This window comes from Mobula hypostoma, chromosome 1, assembly GCF_963921235.1.
Source record: "Mobula hypostoma chromosome 1, sMobHyp1.1, whole genome shotgun sequence".
NCBI classification, from domain to species: Eukaryota; Metazoa; Chordata; class Chondrichthyes; order Myliobatiformes; family Myliobatidae; genus Mobula; species Mobula hypostoma.
In genome coordinates, this window is record NC_086097.1 from 63704682 (window position 1) to 63723266 (window position 18585).

The 18585-nt window shown below is 40.0% G+C and overlaps 1 protein-coding gene across 6 annotated transcripts in view; it reads left to right on the forward strand.

Moving 5' to 3' along the window:
• Positions 1-18585, forward strand: part of gemin2 (gem (nuclear organelle) associated protein 2) — a 47423-nt gene that overhangs the window by 1197 nt on the left and 27641 nt on the right. For 2 of the 6 annotated variants that reach the window (XM_063049748.1, XM_063049745.1), the window contains exons 2-7: positions 2206-2381; positions 4729-4911; positions 5319-5403; positions 10316-10405; positions 14182-14241; positions 16873-16986. In XM_063049748.1, coding sequence (XP_062905818.1) covers positions 4766-4911; positions 5319-5403; positions 10316-10405; positions 14182-14241; positions 16873-16986 — 495 coding nt within the window. In that variant the 5' untranslated portion in view covers positions 2206-2381; positions 4729-4765. Of the gene's footprint in view, positions 1-2205; positions 2382-2742; positions 2812-4728; positions 4912-5318; positions 5404-10315; positions 10406-14181; positions 14242-16872; positions 16987-18585 lie in introns of all 6 variants that reach the window. The other 4 variants (XM_063049740.1, XM_063049756.1, XM_063049757.1 and 1 more) reach the window with 3 other exon arrangements.

Sequence of the window (18585 nt, forward strand, 5' to 3'; positions counted from 1 at the left end):
CCTCTACCACCACTCTGCTCCGTCTAGCGGAATTAGTCCTTACTCTTAATAATTTCTCCTTTTGCTCCTCCCATTTCCTCCAAACTAAAGGTGTAGCTATGGGCACCCGTATGGGTCCTAGCTATGCCTGCCTTTTTGTTGGGTTTGTGGAACAATCTATGTTCCGTGCCTATTCTGGTATCTGTCCCCCACTTTTCCTTCGCTATATCGACGACTGCATTGGCGCTGCTTCCTGCATGCATGCAGAACTCGTTGACTTTATTAACTTTGCCTCCAACTTTCACCCTGCCCTCAAGTTTACCTGGTCTATTTCCGACACCTCCCTCCCCTTTCTAGATCTTTCTGTCTCTGGAGACAGCTTATCCACTGATATCTACTATAAGCCTACTGACTCTCACAGCTATCTGGACTATTCCTCTTCTCACCCTGTCTCTTGCAAAAACGCCATCCCCTTCTAGCAATTCCTCCGTCTCCGCCGCATCTGCTCTCAGGATGAGGCTCTTCATTCTAGGACGAGGGAGATGTCTTCATTTTTTAAAGAAAGGGGCTTCCCTTCCTCCACTATCAACTCTGCTCTTAAACGCATCTCCTCCATTTCACGTACATCTGCTCTCACTCCATCCTCCCACCACCCCACTAGGAATAGGGTTCCCCTGGTCCTCACCTACCACCCCACCAGCCTCCGGGTCCAACATATTATTCTCCGTAACTTCCGCCACCTCCAACGGGATCCCACCACTAAGCACATCTTTCCCTCCCCCCCTCTCTCTGCATTCCGCAGGGATCGCTCCCTACACAACTCCCTTGTCCATTCGTCCCCCCCATCCCTCCCCACTGATCTCCCTCCTGGCACTTATCCGTGTAAACGGAACAAGTGCTACACATGCCCTTACACTTCCTCCCTTACCACCATTCAGGGCCCCAAACAGTCCTTCCAGGTGAGGCATCACTTCACCTGTGAGTCGACTGGGGTGATATACTGCGTCCGGTGCTCCCGATGTGGCCTTTTATATATTGGTGAGACCCGACGCAGACTGGGAGACCGCTTTGCTGAACATCTACGCTCTGTCCGCCAGAGAAAGCAGGATCTCCCAGTGGCCACACATTTTAATTCCACATCCCATTCCCATTCTGACATGTCTATCCACGGCCTCCTCTACTGTAAAGATGAAGCCACACTCAGGTTGGAGGAACAACACCTTATATTCCGTCTGGGTAGCCTCCAACCTGATGGCATGAACATTGACTTCTCTAACTTCCGCTAGGCCCCACCTCCCCCTCGTACCCCAGCTGTTACTCATTTTTATGCACACATTCTTTCTCTCACTCTCCTTTTTCTCCCTCTGTCCCTCTGAATATACCTCTTGCCCATCCTCTGGGTCACCCCCCCCCGTCTTTCTCCCTAGGCCTCCTGTCCCACGATCCTCTCGTATCCCCTTTTGCCTATCACCTGTCCAGCTCTCGGCTCTATCCCTCCCCCTCCTGTCTTCTCCTATCATTTTGCATCTCCCCCTCCCCCTCCAGCTTTCAAATCCCTTACTCACTCTTCCTTCAGTTAGTCCTGACGAAGGGTCTCGGCCTGAAACGTCGACTGCGCCTCTTCCTATAGATGCTGCTTGGCCTGCTGCGTTCACCAGCAACTTTGATGTATGTTGCTTGAATTTCCAGCATCTGCAGAATTCCTGTTGTTTGCCCCTAAATAGTTCAAATCGCATCCTAATTCTTTGCAATTTAAATATATCCACAAATAAAATTTCATATACTAGCCTTTAGCTGGAAATAGAACTTTTTCTGCGGTTTTCCAATTATTAAATTTATGGTGATTCTACTTAGACCATTTGTAATGACCATTAAAGGAAAAAATTGTACAACAGTTAAGCTCCCATGATCTGCTATTATACTTTCTTTTCAAATCTTTTTATTATTATCCAAAATTAACGAGAGTACATCGAAGTAGGCAACACTTACAATGTCTCAACTCATTAGATACTGATTCCTGCAATTCATTTGAATCTCTGAGTTTGGGGTCTAATTTTCTGTAACCCTTTTGGTATATTGGGGCTCCACTCTTTGAAGCTCACCTGGGTCCTGTATTCCCCACCCCCCAAACTCTTGAAACTCACCTGATTCTCACACTACTGCGAAACTAACAAGGTTCTCTTTCCTGCATTTCCTTTTAACTCACCCTTTATGTCTTAAATGCAGGATTTCAACCCAGGACATCAATTATCTAATTGCACCGCAAACCTTGCTTGCCCAACTGAGTTCCAAAAGCAAATTTGGGTTTTTTTTTTGCTCCAGATTCCAGCATCTGCAGTGTCTCTTGTTCTGGGATCATTGTAAGATTTATTTTACTGCTGTGTGGCATCTTTTTAAAAAAGGTAATTAAAAGTGTTGGAGTATTAATAACAATAATTTTCAATAGTCTGGAAAATCTAGTCTTGCACCAGCAATATCCTGATCATACCACATTAAGAGCTTTTCTGTGCATAGTAATGTTATTGAAATGTTTCAATGCATTTTACACAAATTATTTTACACCAGCCCCGCCCCCGATTTCACCATCTGCAGTGTCTTGTGTCTCTGCTTTTCTACTATGTTAACTTGTGTAGGATAATGCAGAACTTAAAATACACAACGAGTGATAACGTGGTTAACTATAAAAACAAATTTGGAGTATAGGTAGTACATATTTAACAATGTATCTATCTCACTGCCTTGTATTCAACACCTCAATTTCAGGACTGACAACAAGATATAACTACTTAAAAAATCTTCAACCTTTTCTCAGTTGTTTGGTGAACAGAGAAGGTGAGAATAGCACTTTGGGATCTTTCAATGTCAATATCCGGTTATTGGCACTTGGGTGATGAAGATCTTAAATTTATTATTAAAAACACGCCAGAGTTGTGTTTAAGTTTTGTGTTTCTGGTCTCTGCAAAATCTTTGGCATTAATTTTTATTATGATCTAATTTGCTCTACAAATTACTGGTATAAACAAAGCTTTGATTGTTTCACTGGCACACAGAATACTGGAGTTACACCTGATATGACCTTCTTCTGATCAATCCAGTCTTTCCAAATATCAATTTGTTCTAATTTATATGAAGTACTACAGAAGCCTTCATTGGACTTTGGTCACAACTCAGTTCTGTATGTGAATAGAAAGCTTTATTCATATATTGATCCTGTCCTTGGCAAAAATATTTATCCCGCTGTCTAAAAACAATGTAATTTGTTCCAATTAAAGAGTAATGACTAGAAATTGTAAATCGTATTCCAATTTTTTTCATTCAATTAATACAAAAATATACCAACATCAGAAATGTACTGTTGGAAGCACTGAAGATATTTCATGGTTTTGCATGTTTGGAATTTATTATTGTAAACATAAAATGTAAACCTATTCTCATAAGGTACGCCCTCCAATCCAGTTGCCCGGATTTGAGTGAGTACCTTATGAGAATATGTTGAGTGAACTTGGCCTTTTCTCCTTGGAGTGACGGAGGATGAAAGGTGACCTGATTGAAGTGTATAAGATGATGAGAGGCATTGATCATGTGGATAGCCAGAGACTTTGTCCCAAGGCTGAAATGGCTAACACAAGCAGGCATAGTTTTAAGGTGCTTAGAAATAGGTACTGAGGGGATGTCAAGGGTAAATTTTTCACACAGATGGTGGGTGAGTGGAATGCACTACTGGTGATAGTGGTGGAAGCAGATACAATAGGGTCTTTTAAGTCTTTTATGCAACTTAGAAAAATAGATGGCTATGCGCTAGGGACATTCTAGACCATCTCTAGAGTAGGTTACATGGTTGGCACAACATTATGGGCTAAAGGGCCTGTAATGTGCTGTAAATTTCTATGTTCTGTGTAACCGGGCTGAGAAATGGCAGATGGAGTTCAACCCCGATAAGTGTGAAGTGGTTCATTTTGGAAGGTCAAATTTGAAGGCAGAATATAATATTAATGGTAAGACTCTTGGCAGTGTGGAGGATCAGAGAGATCTTGGGGTCCATGACCATAGGACACTCAAAGCTACTGCGCAGGTTGACAGTATTGTTAAGAAGGCATATGGTGTGTCGGCGTTCATCAACTATGGGATTGAGTTCAAGAGCCATGAGGTAACGTTACAGTCATATAACACCTTTGTTAGATCCCACTTGGAGTACTGCATTCACTTCTGGTCACCTCACTAAAGGAAGGATGTAGATACTACAGAAAGAGTACAGAGGAGATTTACAAGGATGTTGTCTGGATTGGAGAGCATGCCTTATGAGAATAGGTTGAGTGAACTTGGCCTTTTCTCATTTGATAGAGGTATACAAGATGATGGGAGGCATTGATCGTGAGGATAGCCAGAGGCTTTTTCCCAGGGCTGAAATGGCGAACACGAGTGGCATAGTTTTGAGGTGCTTGGAAGTGGGTACAGAGGGGATGTCAGGGGTAAGTTTTTCACACAGAGAGTGGTGGGTGCATGGAATGCACTGCTGGCGACGAATGCAATAGGTATTTTAAGAGACTCTTAGATCTCATGGAGCTTAGAAAAATAGAGGGCTATGTGGTAGGGAAATTCTAGGTAGTTTCTAGAGTAGGTTACATGGTTGGCACAACGTTGTGGGCCGAATGGGCTGTAATGTGCTGGAGATGTCTACATTCTATGTAAAATACTTGCTCAAATATTTTACTTATTGTTTGAATTTTCTTCTGATTCCACGTTTATTAGGTGAATCAAATGCAACTCTAAAGTTAAATTTCCCTTTATGGGTGGCAAAAAAGTTTTGACAGAAATGAATTTTGATGAAGAATTGATGCCCAGGCAATTGCCTGTGGATGACTGGGACACCACAGAAGACTTTGACCCTAGTGTGCCACCAAGAACACCCCAAGAATATTTAAAAAGAGTCCAGTAAGTAAGAATATCTGAATTGAAACTAATTATCTGAGTTAACTGAAGGTGCAAAAAAAGTCAAATTGCTAGACCAATAGTGGATGTTTTGCATTGTGTGCCAGTGCACTTGAGATGTAATTGATGTGTAAAAGTGTGGCAGTACCTACTTTCCATCAGTAGATTGGTGCTCTAGCTGCACCTTTCATCAACCAAATATGGCATTGGTTGCCCAACAAAAGATTGGTTTTATGGTGTAAAATTGTTAGTGGACTACCAGAACATAGATAATGGATATTCAGATGAAAGTTTAGAAGTAAATAATGGTGGATAATAAAAATGTAATTGGGTAATTGGATGGTTTAGTTTTATTTAGTTTATGGCTATGGATTGTAATTCAGAAGTTATTTCTAAATTTTTGCATTCAGGATTGAAGCATCAAGATGTCCTGAAGTAGTAGTGGCAAAAATTGACCCAAGAAAGTTAAAAAGCAATCAGACAGTAAATATTTCGGTAAGTTCAATGTCAGTTTTCACTCTATTTTCTTGACTACTTTTATTTCTTTATTATCAGTCAATTCCACTGAAATTAGTAGTAAGGTTCAGGTTCTGATTTATTTATTTATTTATCACGTGTACATTGAAACGTACAGTGAAATTCAGTCCTGCCGAAGGGTTTTGGCCTGAAATGTCAACAGTACTTTTTCCCATAGATGCTGCATGACCTGCTGAGTTCCTTCAGCATTTTATGTGTGTTGCTTGGACTTCCAGCATCTGCAGATTTTCTCTTGTTCGTGGAATGCATTATTTGCATTAACAACCAACACACCCAAGGATGTGCTGAAGGCCTGGAAATGTCATTACATATTCTGGTGCCAATAGCGAGTGCCCACCATGTTCAGCAGACAAGTGCAGAACGCAAAACAGAACATGCCATGTGACAAAGCAACAACAGCAAAACAAGCACTGTTCCTCCCTCTCCAGCAGACTCATGGATTCAGTCAAGCAATCGACTTCCCCAGCAGACTTGCAGAGATTTTCAGACTCAGGGCTCCAGCCATCAAACCTCAACTTTTGGACCTCCAATTGACCTTCTGGTTTCTTCCTTTGTTGACTTCCTCCCTTTTCCCCTAATCACACTGGACCCCAATACCTTCCCTACCCTCTCAATCTGCCCAACACCCTCACATTCCTCCTCTCACTTCCCTTCCTCACCTCCTTTTTCTGACGGTTTACTGTCCTCTTCAATCAAATTCCATCTTGTTCAGTTCTTTGCCTATTCCACTTATCACCTCCCAGCTTCTTACATCATTCACATTCTCAACACCAACTCCTGCCTTTCAGCCCATCCCTTTACCTGGATCTACCTATCCTGCTAGCTCTTAGTCCACTCCTTCCCCCTACCATTTTATATTGTCTATCTTCTCTGTTTCTTTCCAGTACTGATGAAGAGTCTCGACACCAAACATCAACAGTCCATTTCCCTTCATCGATGCTGCTCGGCCCACTAAGTTCCTTTGAGTTTTTATATATGGCTGCAGATTTCCAGCATCTGTAATGTCTTGTGTCTCCTGTTAACTGAAGAATGATTCTCCATTTTAAAGACAAAGTGAAGGAGAAATAGCTTAAGTTGGTCTAGCAACTTGTTTTTAATTACATTATGCAGCATTGCAAGTTGTTGGATGGGATAGTCATTTCAAAGGGCAGAGTCCAAAAATAACATTTTCTCAGTGTTAAGGTGAACATTCCATTCTATCATTAAATTACATTGATTATTTGGACATATGCTGTTTTTCGATCTTGCTGTTTATCAATTCTCTGCTTAATATTGGTCTAACGTCAAAAGATTTTTAAAAATGTTTTAAAGTGCTTTATAATAGGATAGGTTGTAAAATATAAATGCAGGATAGTTAAGATGCCTTATAACATAGTAGCTAAGAAAATAAATTGATAAATTAACACATTATTTTTACTGAGAACTTCAAAAAAAAATCGTTTATCTGAGTGAGGTGATTCCCTTGTAATTTGGCTGGGCCTTGTCACTTACATAAAGAATGCTTCCTTTTGTATGTACATCTTGAAAATATAGTTGAGGAATAGTCAAATATATTTTGAAATACTGTATGAGGTAAAGGGATTACACTAAGGACACATTTTGTCTCCATTTGCAGTTGCGAAATTCATAGGGTACAGTGTCATATTAATGTAATTTTGTTAACTCGTGGGGTTGGCCGTGGTAATATTATATGTGGCTGATGCAATTAATGCAACATATCATTTTTAAATTATAGTCCTCTAAGCTCCAATGCTTCCCTTCAGAAGCATCCAGTTCACACATATCCAATCATCTGCTCAATATGGAACCCATTCTTTTATGAATTTCAGCTCCCAAGAAGATTCACACTTCTGACAAGCTTCATGTGATACATAGCCAGTCCTCTCATTCCTACTCAGAGCCACTCAACAACATGTGTCTTCTAATGGGTATCAACACCCCACCCACATTGTCAGTTAGCAGTAGGTAAACTAATTGGGGAAAGCATGTGAAGGCAGTAGATATAGTAAAATAAGTACCCATTCCAGCTGAGCAATATGACTACCCACTCTGTCACCTTTAATGAACATTGAAAAAACTGCTGCAGCTGGATTGTAAATTGAAAAATAAATGAGCACTTATGATCTTGAACAAGGTCAAGTAGCTACAGTAAGCCCCTGTGAAGTAATTTGAAATGAAACTGTCCAAAAGTCATAGGCACTCTAGATTTTTTTTATATAAATTTTGTTTTAGGTGTTTTTTTTTGTCTTCTGCATTAGTGTATCAGTAGAAAGGAGCAAATTTTATTTTTCCAAACATTCATTTTCCAAAAAAATAAATTTTAGAGTTTTCTGTACTTCATTAAATAAAGTAAAATATTAAGCAATAGACCTCTTCAAATTAAAAAGTGATTACTTTGCAGGTATATAGCCCAGTGCATGATTAAACAAAGATAACAAACAGGTGCTAATGATCAATGACATGAGTTGAATGAACTAAACTGATTAACTGAGACAGAAGTGTATGCAGAAGAATTGAATTCAAATTGACTATTACTTACATCCTTCATGCATGAGGAGTAAAAATCTTTTCGTTATGTTTTCGTCTAAGGGTGCAATTTATAGTAATTTATAATAGTATGTACAACAGGATAGTCATAGAAATACAGTTGTGTCAGCATGAACTAAGCAGTCTGATGGCCTGGTGGAAGATGTCCTGGAGCCTGTTGGTCCTAGCATTTATGCTGCGTACTGTTTCCTGGATGGTAGCAGCTGGAACAGTTTGTGGTTGGGATGACTCAGGTCCCCAATGATCCATCGGGCCCTTTTTACACACCTGTCTTTGTAAATATCCTGAATAGTGGGAAGTGCATCTACAGATGCGCTGGGCTGTCCGCACCACTCTCTGCAGAGTCCTGCAATTGAGGGAAGTACAGTTCCCATACCAGGCAGTGATGCAGCCAGTCAGGATGCTCTCAATTGTGCCCTTATAGAAAGTTCTTAGAATTTGGGGGCGCACACCAAACTTCTTCAACCATCTGAGGTGAAAGAGGCGCTGTTGTGCCTTTTTCACCACACAGCCAGTATGTACAGACCATGCGAGATCCTCAGTGATGTTCATGTGAGGAACTTAATACTGTTCACCCTCTCAACCCCAGATCCGTTGATGTCAATAGGGGTTAGCCTGTCTCCATTCTTCTTGTAGTCCACAACGAGCTCCTTTGTTTTTGCACCATTGAAGGAGAGGTTGTTTTCTTGGCACCACTGTGTCAGACTTCTCTGTCAGCTGCCTCATTATTATTTGAGATTAAGCCTTTCAGTGTAGTATCAACAGCAAATTTAATTAGCGGATTGGAGCAGTGGGTGGCGACATGGGTATACAGAGAGTAAAGAGGGGGGTCAAAATGGCTGAAAGACAGCTAAACTAAAAAGTGAGGGTGTGGAGATGTGATAGTTTAACCTTCAGATCATCAATTCTTACACCATGGCAAGAGTGAGCATAGCAACAAGACACAAGATGGTCATCCTGCATCAGCAAGGTTTCTCCCAAGCATAAAATTTTGCCGCAGACAGGAGTTTCAAGATGTGCTATCCAAGCTCTTCCGAAGAAGCACAAAGAACCAAGCAAGATTGAGGACAAGAAATGCAGTGGTCAGGCAAGGAAACTGAGTGCAGCAGATGAGAGATACATCAAGATATAGATGTCCCTTCTAAATCGGAAGAAGTCCATCACTTCTATCAGCTCTGAACTCACAGTTTGGCTGTAGAACGGCTGGAGAGTGCTACATGGATGACTGTTTGCAGCCAAAGTGAAGCACAGCAGAGGTTCCCTGCAGGTTTGGGACTGCATTTTTGGAAATGAGTGGGTGATCTGATCAGAGTTAATGGAATCCCCAATGCTGAAATGTCCAAGCAGATGCTCATCCATCACCAAATGGCATCAGGGAGTTGTCTGATCAGTCCTAGCTTCATTCTGCAGCAGGACAATGACCCCAAACACACAGCCAAGGTCATTAAGAGCTGTCTTCAGGGAAAAGAAGAACAAAGAGTTCCACAACAGCTGGTTTGGCCTCCACAGAGCCCTGATCTCAACATTGTCGAGGCTGTCTGCATTACCTGTGAAGACTGAAGCAAGCAAAGTCTGGAGAACTGTGGCAGGTTCTTCCAAGATGCTTCAAACAACCTACCAGCTGATTTTCTTAGAAAACTGCACAACAGTGCACAGTACTTGAAAGTATTGATGCAGTTTTAAAGACAAAGGGAGGTTACACCGAATATTGATTTCACTTAGATTTTTACTGTTTATTGCTCTTCATCATATTTTTGATATTTAAAAACATTCTATTTTATTATTTTTGAAAGCATCTTCCCTTTGCAGAGTTTTTTGCATGTACCTAAGACTTTGCTACAGTACTGCAACTGTAAATTTGCCAAAATTTTATTTACTGATGCAGCCAAAATCGTGATTTAATCATGAATGTTTTTAATCTTGCATTCATTTCTAATCCTTTGATAGTTCTCATATAGAAATTAACTTTGCTTTTGTGTGCCTTTGCACTGTGTAATAAAACAAAATATAAACATTGAAAAATATTCGGCAGATGATCAAAGTTCACTATTCAGAGTGTAACTTTTTTTGCATTATCTGATAACTTTCTCTATAAAGATGTATGTCAGGACTTATCTGTTTTTTTTTTGTTTCTTTTAATAAATCTTGAAAAGGAAGTAGTCCTGGTACTGCATGAAATGTTTCCTACCTAGTTGCTATCTTTTTTGTTGCTGTAGAAATTGAGTTATTTTATCTTCATCGGAGTTTAAAGTACAGATGTATTCAAGCTGTAATGTTGCTACATGTTTTGGATATTTATCATAATTCAATTTATATATTTTAGCTGTCGGGATGTCAGCCTGCCCCTGCAGGATTTTCTCCCAGTCTCAAATGGCAGCAACAGCAAGTGGCTAATTTTTCAATCCTTCGACAGGTAAAAATATTTGTTTATACTACCAATTTAGGAATACAGTCGCGAAAAGCATTAGAGTTACATTATAGGGGAAAGTCAAATTAATTTTCTAGCTACGTATAAGATTACATTTATGGTATTTAGTATTACAGAGTGGATGAGTGTGTGCCTTCAAAGACTTACTGTACATTCTCAAACCTAAAACCGTGAATGAACCAGGAGGTACATCATCTGCTGAAGGCTAGATCTGTGGCATTCAAGTCTGGCGATCCAGACCTGTACCAGAAAACCAAGGATGATCTGCGAAGAGCTATTTCAAGGGCAAAGAGACAATTTTGAATGAGGTTGGAGGTGACATCGGATGTATGACAACTCTGGTAGGGTCTGCAGGACATTCCTTCCTACAAAGTCAGAAGGCATGGGATCCAGGGAAGTTTGGCCAGGTGGATTCAGAATTGGCTTGCCTGCAGAAGGCAGAGGGTCATGGTAGAGGGAGTACATTCAGATTGGAGGATTGTGACTAGTGGTGTCCCACAAGGATCTGTTCTGGGACCTCTACTTTTCGTGATTTTTATTAATGACCTGGATGTGGGGGTAGAAGGATGGGTTGGCAAGTTTGCAGACGACACAGGGGTTGGTGGTGTTGTAGATAGTGTTGAGGATTGTCAAAGATTGCAGAGAGACATTGATAGGATGCAGAAGTGGGCTGAGAAGTGGCAGATGGAGTTCAACCCAGAGAAGTATGAGGTGGTACACTTTGGGAGGACAAACTCCAAGGCAGAGTACAAAGTAAGTGGCAGGATACTTGGTAGTGTGGAGGAGCAGAGGGATCTGGGGGTACATGTCCACAGATCCCTGAAAGTTGCCTCACAGGTGGATAGGGTAGTTAAGAAAGCTTATGGAGTGTTAGCTTTCATAAATCAAGGGATAGAGTTTAAGAGTCGCAATGTAATGATGCAGCTCTATAAAACTCTGGTTAGGCCACACTTGGAGTACTGTGTCCAGTTCTGGTTGCCTCACTATAGGAAGGATGTGGAAGCATTGGAAAGGGTACAGAGGAGATTTACCAGGATGCTGCCTGGTTTAGAGAGTATGGATTATGATCAGAGATTAAGGGAGCTAGGGCTTTACTCTTTGGAGAGAAGGAGGATGAGAGGAGACATGATTGAGGTTACAAGATAATAAGAGGAATAGATAGAGTGGATAGCCAGCGCCTCTTCCCTAGGGCACGACTGCTCAATACAAGAGGACATGGCTTTAAGGTAAGGGGTGGGAAGTTCAAGGGGGATATTAGAGGAAGGTTTTTTACTCAGAGAGTGGTTGGTGCATGGAATGCACTGCCTGAGTCAGTGGTGGAGGCAGATACACTAGTAAAGTTTAAGAGACAGGTATATGGAAGAATTTAAGGTGGGGGCTTATATGGGAGACAGGGTTTGAGGGTCGGCACAACATTGTGGGCCGAAGGGCCTGTACTGCGCTGTACTATTCTATGTTCTATAAAGCGAAACCCAGTAGCATGAATGGCAGTGATGCTTCTCTACCAGATGAACTCAACGCCTTGTATGCCTGCTTTGAAAGGGAGAACACAACTACAGCTGTGAAGATCTCTGCTGCACCTGATGACTCTGTGATCTCTCTCAGAGGCCGATGTTAGGTTGTCTTTAAAGAGAGTGAACCCTCGAAAGGTGGAAGGTCCCAATGGAGTACCTGGTAAGGCTCTGAAAACCCGTGCCAACCAACTGGCGGGAGTATTCAAGGACATTTTCAACCTCTCACTGCTATGGGCGGAAGTTCCCACTTGCTGCAAAAAGGCAACGATTATACCAGGGCCTTAGAAGAATAATGTGAGCTGCCTTAATGACTTTCGCCCAGTAGCACTCACATCGACAGTGATGAAGTGTTTTGAGAGATTGGTCATGACTAGACTGAACTTCTGCCTCAGCAAGTACCTGGACCCGTTGCAATTTGCTTATCGCTACAATAGGTCAATGGCAGATGCAATCTCAATGGCTCTCCACACGGCTTTAGACTACCTGGACAATACAAACACCTGTGTCAGGATGCTGTTAATCGACTATAGCTCAGCATTTTACACCATCATTCCCACAATCCTGATTGAGAAGTTGCAGAACCTGGGCCTCTGTACCTCCCTCTGCAAATGGATCCTCGACTTCCTAACCGGAAGACCACAATCTGTGCGGATTGGTGATAATATCTCCTCCTCGCTGACGGTCAACACTGGTGAACCTCAGGGGTGTGCGCTTAGCCCACTGCTCTACTCTCTCTATACCCATGACTGTGTGGCTAGGCATAGCTCAAATACCATCTATAGATTTGCTGACAATACAGCCCTTGTTGGTAGAATCTCAGATGGTGACGAGAGAGCATACAGGAGTGAGATGTCAACTAGTGGAGTGGTGCCACAGAAACAACCTGGCACTCAATGTTAGTAAGACGAAAGAGCTGATTGTGGGTTTCAGGAAGGGTAAGATGAAGGAACACAGAGCAATCTTCATAGAGGGATCAGAAGTGGAGAGAGTGAGCAGTTTAAAGTTCCTTGGTGTCAGGATCTCTGAGGATCTAACCTGGTCCCAACATATTGATGCAGTTGTAAAGAAGGCAAGACAGCGGCTAAACTTTATTAGTAGTTTGAACTTTGGTATGTCAACAAATACACTCAAAAACTTACATAGATGTACCATGGAGAGCATTCTGACAGGCTGCATCACTGTCTGGTACTGGGCGGGGGGTGCTACTCCACAGGGCCGAGAGAAGCTGCAGAGGCTTGTAAATTTAGTCAGCTCCATTTTGGGTACTAGCCTACAAATTACCCAGGACATCTTCAAGGAGTGGTGTCTCAGAAAGGCGGCTCCATTATTAAGGACCTCCAGCACCCAGGGCATGCCCTTTTCTCACTGTTACCATCAGGTAGGAGGTGCAGAAGCCTGAAGGCACACACTCAGCAATTCAAGGACAGCTTCTTCCCCTCTGCCTTCCGATTCCTAAATGGATATTGAACCCTTGGAACTACCTCACTTTTTTAATATATAGTATTTCTGTTTCTGCACATTTTTCAATCTATTCAATATACGTATCCTGTATATACTGAATAAGATTTACTTACTTTTTTTCCTCCTCCTATATTATGTATTGCATTGGACTGCTGCTACTAAGTTAACAAATTTCATGTCACATGCCAGTGATAGTAAACCTGATTCTGATTCTAATAAGATTTCGCATGTTTTAAATGTGCACTGGGATGTTTTTAAATATTGAATTTCTTTTTTAATCACAGAAGTATTTTTGGTAATAATGTTCTCAAATACTAGGATTAGTACCATAATCCTATAGCATTCTATATAAAGTTCTAATTACAAAGGGCCTAGTATACCCACAGTATACATAAAAATAATTATGACCTAGCTGAGTATAAAATATATAACTTTAATGGGTTTAAAAATATACCCAAGAAGATACCCGAAATAGCTATCTGCTTTTGATATTTGTATTTCAAAAATAAAACTTATGTACTTTAGGATGATTGTAGTCATTGGGATGAGTTTATGCTAATTTATGGAAAGCTACAATAATGTGAAAGGTTACCAGATAAGCAGGGAATGTAACATGTAGTCCTACACCTCTGTGCTAGCTAAATGCTAGTCAGAAAATATTATTTGTGTTACAGTCTACTGGAATTCCATCACATTTTTCATTTTTCTGTTTATAATTTTTTTGCAGCACAATAATGTTCTTGTTTTAGGGAAACGACATTAAATTTTCTTTGCTCTATTTTCCAGAATATAGACAAAAACAGAGATCATTGGAAGTCACAGCCTTTGGACAGTAATGTAATGTTGGTATGTGATAATACGGGTGAGCTAAAGCAAAGCATTAGCCATATTCATGGTGATGTCTTCAAACTGAATCACTACTTGTATAGTCAAGGATATTTATCGCTTTGAAGTTGTAATTTTCAGCAAAAGTAACCACTTTTTTAAAAAAGGAAGCAAAGGTTCAGATTACATCGATGAGGATTTTGCTAACAGTGGCTCTTTGATGAGATATGGAACTGTCCAGCACGTGCCCCACACTTGCTCAGTGCCTGGACAAATGCCTTCTAGACTTGACTGGGGAGGATTCAATTGATTCACAATGAAATCTGGTCATTCATGTGGGCCAGTGTAAATTTCACCTATAACTACTTCAACTACTGCACAGAGTCTTGTCATCTTCAGAAGTTTTCTGATGATTCTGCCATAGTTGGATGCGTCAGCAAGGGAGATGAGGCTGAGTACAGGACTATGGTAGGAAACTTTGTCACATGGTGTGAGCAGAATTATCTGCAGCTTAATGTGAAATGGGCTAAGGAGCTGGTGGTAGACCTGAGGAGGGCTAAAGCATCAGTGACCCCTGTTTCCATCCAGGGGGTCAGTGTGGACATTGTGGAGGATTACAAATACCTGGGGATACGAATTGACAATAAACTGGACTGGTCAAAGAACACAGGCTGTGTACAAGAAGGGTCAGAGCCGTCTCTATTTCCTGAGGAGACTGAGGTCCTTTAACATCTGTCAGACGATGCTGAAGATGTTCTACGAGTCTGTGGTGGCCAGTGCTATCATGTTTGCTGTTGTGTGCTGGGGCAGCAGGCTGAGGGTTGCAGACAGCAACAGAATCAACAAACTCATTCGTAAGGCCAGTGATGTTGTGGGGATGGAACTGGACTCTCTGATGGTGGTGTCTGAAAAGAGGATGCTGTCCAAGTTGCATGCCATCTTGGACAATGTCTCCCATCCACTACATAATGGACTGGTTGGGCACAGGAGTACATTCAGCCAGAGACTCATTCCACCGAGATGCAACACAGAGCATCATAGGAAGTCATTCCTGCCTGTGGCCATCAAACTTTACAACTCCTCCCTTGGAGGGTCAGACACTCTGAGCCAATAGGCTGGTCCTGGACCTATTTCCTGGCATAATTTACATATTACTATTTAATTATTTATGGTGCAACTGTAACGAAAACCAGTTTCCTTCGGGATCAATAAAGTATGACTATGACTAAAAGGCTGGGAGAACCATTAGTGATAAATCCTTTTCTCAGCTTCATCAATCAATCCTGTCATTTTTTTTCAGTGATGTGTGATTGTGATGTTCAATCACATTAAACACTATTAAAACAAAATAATCAATTGATTTTTACAAATTGAAACAGAAAACACCAGAAATACTCAACAAGTCGTGCAGCATTCCTGATGAGAGAAGCAAGATGTTTGTGCTCAATAGTACAGAATGATCTTGGAACTGACAAAAGATCAACAATCTATATTATTAGTGCTTTTTGTCTTCGCAGTTGCTTCCTGATCTGCAAAGTATTTCCATCACTTTCTTCTTTTATTTGAGATTTCTAGCACCTGCAGTTCAGTGCTTTTCAGATTAAAAAGTAACATCAATATTGGTCTCTAAAAGACTTTAAAATAATTTAAAATAGAAATAAATATTGCAAATATTAATTTTGAAAATTACCTTTATTGCCTTTGGAAGCACAATAGACTGCAGATGCTTAACCCTGATGCAGATCTCAACCTAAAATGTTGGCCATCCCTTTGCTTCCACAGATACGGTGTGACCCACTGAGTTCTTACAGCAGTTTGATTTTTGTACAATATTGATGTTTTTCCATACATTTGTAATGAAGCTTGAAGATCTGGCTACAATACCCTCCTTTATTGACCAACTACCTATACTCTCCCTCTACGCTTGCTTGTGAAGACTAGCCATTTGGATAACGTATTGAAGATTAACTGGCATTAGTGCTGGTTTACACAAGTATAGAGTCTTTAGAAAGTGGGGCAGAAATGTAAAGGAGATGTGACTATCCCCTTTAATGTCACAATTTCTTGAACTGAGTATGTGCTTAAAATATTTTGTGTAATAAGCTGAAATCATGTCCAGGTCCCAGCAGTTAATTATGCCATATTTTCCTCAAGTACAGAAATGAGCAAGAATTAGTAGGGCACAGTTCACTCTGTACTTTCTCCACTACACAGATGTATTTGTTTGCCTTTTGTCTCTGTATTATTGATAAAAGGATTATTAAAGTTAATGTAAAGCTTAGCTTTGGTAATTCTAACACATTTATGTAACTATGCAGGTGAGGAGAGAACCTTTCTCATTCTTTTTGAATAAGCAACAGTTGCGCACAGATCTTCTGCATTTGGTATTATGCTAAAATGCTATTCAGTGTAATGCTCAGGGGTGTTTACTATGTAAAATGCAAGTTATTTAGAGATAAGACCGACATCCAATGGTTGCAAAAAGTAAACATATTCAGCAATATCTTGCTGCCATCTAGTGACAGATGAATGGCCTCAAATATTTGCCATGTTCAGTAAGTCTTAGTTTTGAAGTAGAATTTATATTAGTTTTTGTTTCCAAGATGATGAAATGTTTTTCTAAACACGTTGAAATTCATTCATACCTCATAGCCATCTCCTGAAGATGAAGAAGGGTGGAAAAAATTTTGTCTTGGAGAAAAGTTGTACTTAAACTCATCATCAATTACTGAAGAAATTGATAACCCAGGGATTGACTATGTGCAGGTAAATATTTTTTTAAGTTATGTATATGAAGATACCAGAAAGTTTTATAATTCCAAAGTTAGTCATATATTTATATTTATATTTACTAATGATTTAATATCAAGGAAACCTTTGTTTATATTAAATAAATGCAGCCTCCTATAAATGGAATTGATAAAAATGTAGAGGGTCAACAATTTATTCATACTTCGTTCAATTTCATTATAATCCAGTATCTTATTAGCATTTTTTCTCTAGTTCATTGGCAGACACCAAAAATTTGCGGAGGAATAGGAACACAAAGTAGAAGGTTCCTATTTGAATTTCAAAGCTGTAGATATTCTGGATTCATAACTAATTCTAGTAAATATTTTTGTAGTTTCAGTAGAAACATGACTTGATTCAAATAATTAATCACGACAAATAATCATTTTGTTATCCATTTGCTTTGGAATTTATTGTGGTAATTGAAAATGCTTCCTTAAACTATTGTTTTGATTGTTAATAATAACTGAACCAATATCTTCCATCTTGACAACAATTTTGTGCACTTCTTAAGCAAAGTTCTGTACAGAGTTGTATATATTCTTGTCATTTAGGATAAACCTTGGACATGAAGATCAATAAATTCAAACAACATTACTTATTATGAATTGAATATTTCATCTAATTTGAAATGGTTTTAGAAATCTGCATAGAAGCTTTTAATTGTTAGTCCAACTACATTTGTACGTTACTATATTGATCAGCAACAGCAGCAAGCAAAAAATAATTAGCTAATCCGAAATGAATGCAAACAGCCCTTGCAAAGAGCAAAATAAACTGGACTGTTGAAAACTATGCTGTTAAATTTTTGGTGAGTTAGTAAGCATCTGGTCAAGTAACACGAGTTTTTTTTAGTAAATACAAAGTACTGCTGATCATACCTGATGGATTTATTCCTATGGCTGCAGGAGAAGAGTGCACAGTAAAAATAGAAGCATGATACTTGTCTTATGACCATATCTTGCTAAGTAGTAGAAAGACTTTTGTGAAACCATCCTTATCTGGATTTCTGATTTCCAAATAAGTCTTTACAAGTTCATAGTGCAAACTGGAAAAAGATACGTGTACAGTTTATACCAAAAGAACCTTGAAATTGTGATTTTTATGCAAAATATTAGAAAATTCTGCCTGCCATACTAAAAGGTTATAAATTAGTCTACAGAGTAGTTTATTCTTTTGGGAAAATATTGCAGTATTTGGAAGTAAGTAATAAAATTGAGTATATATTTTGTACCTCTGAAAGAAAATAACTAGAATTTTTCATGTATTCCCTATGCAACCTCTTTAGTACACCTTTTTCTGTAACTGAACAGGAAGAGATCTGTGAATTTCTGATTACATAAGTGGTGTTTCAGTGTTTTAGTTAACATGTAAGATATATTCTTAAGATATATTTATACCTTCACGCTCTTTGTAAGGCCAGTGATGTTGTGGGGATGGAACTGGGCTCTCTGACGGTGGTGTCTGAAAAGAGGATGCTGTCCAAGTTGCATGCCATCTTGGACAATGTCTCCCATCCACTACATAATGTACTGGTTGGGCACAGGAGTACATTCAGCCAGAGACTCATTCCAC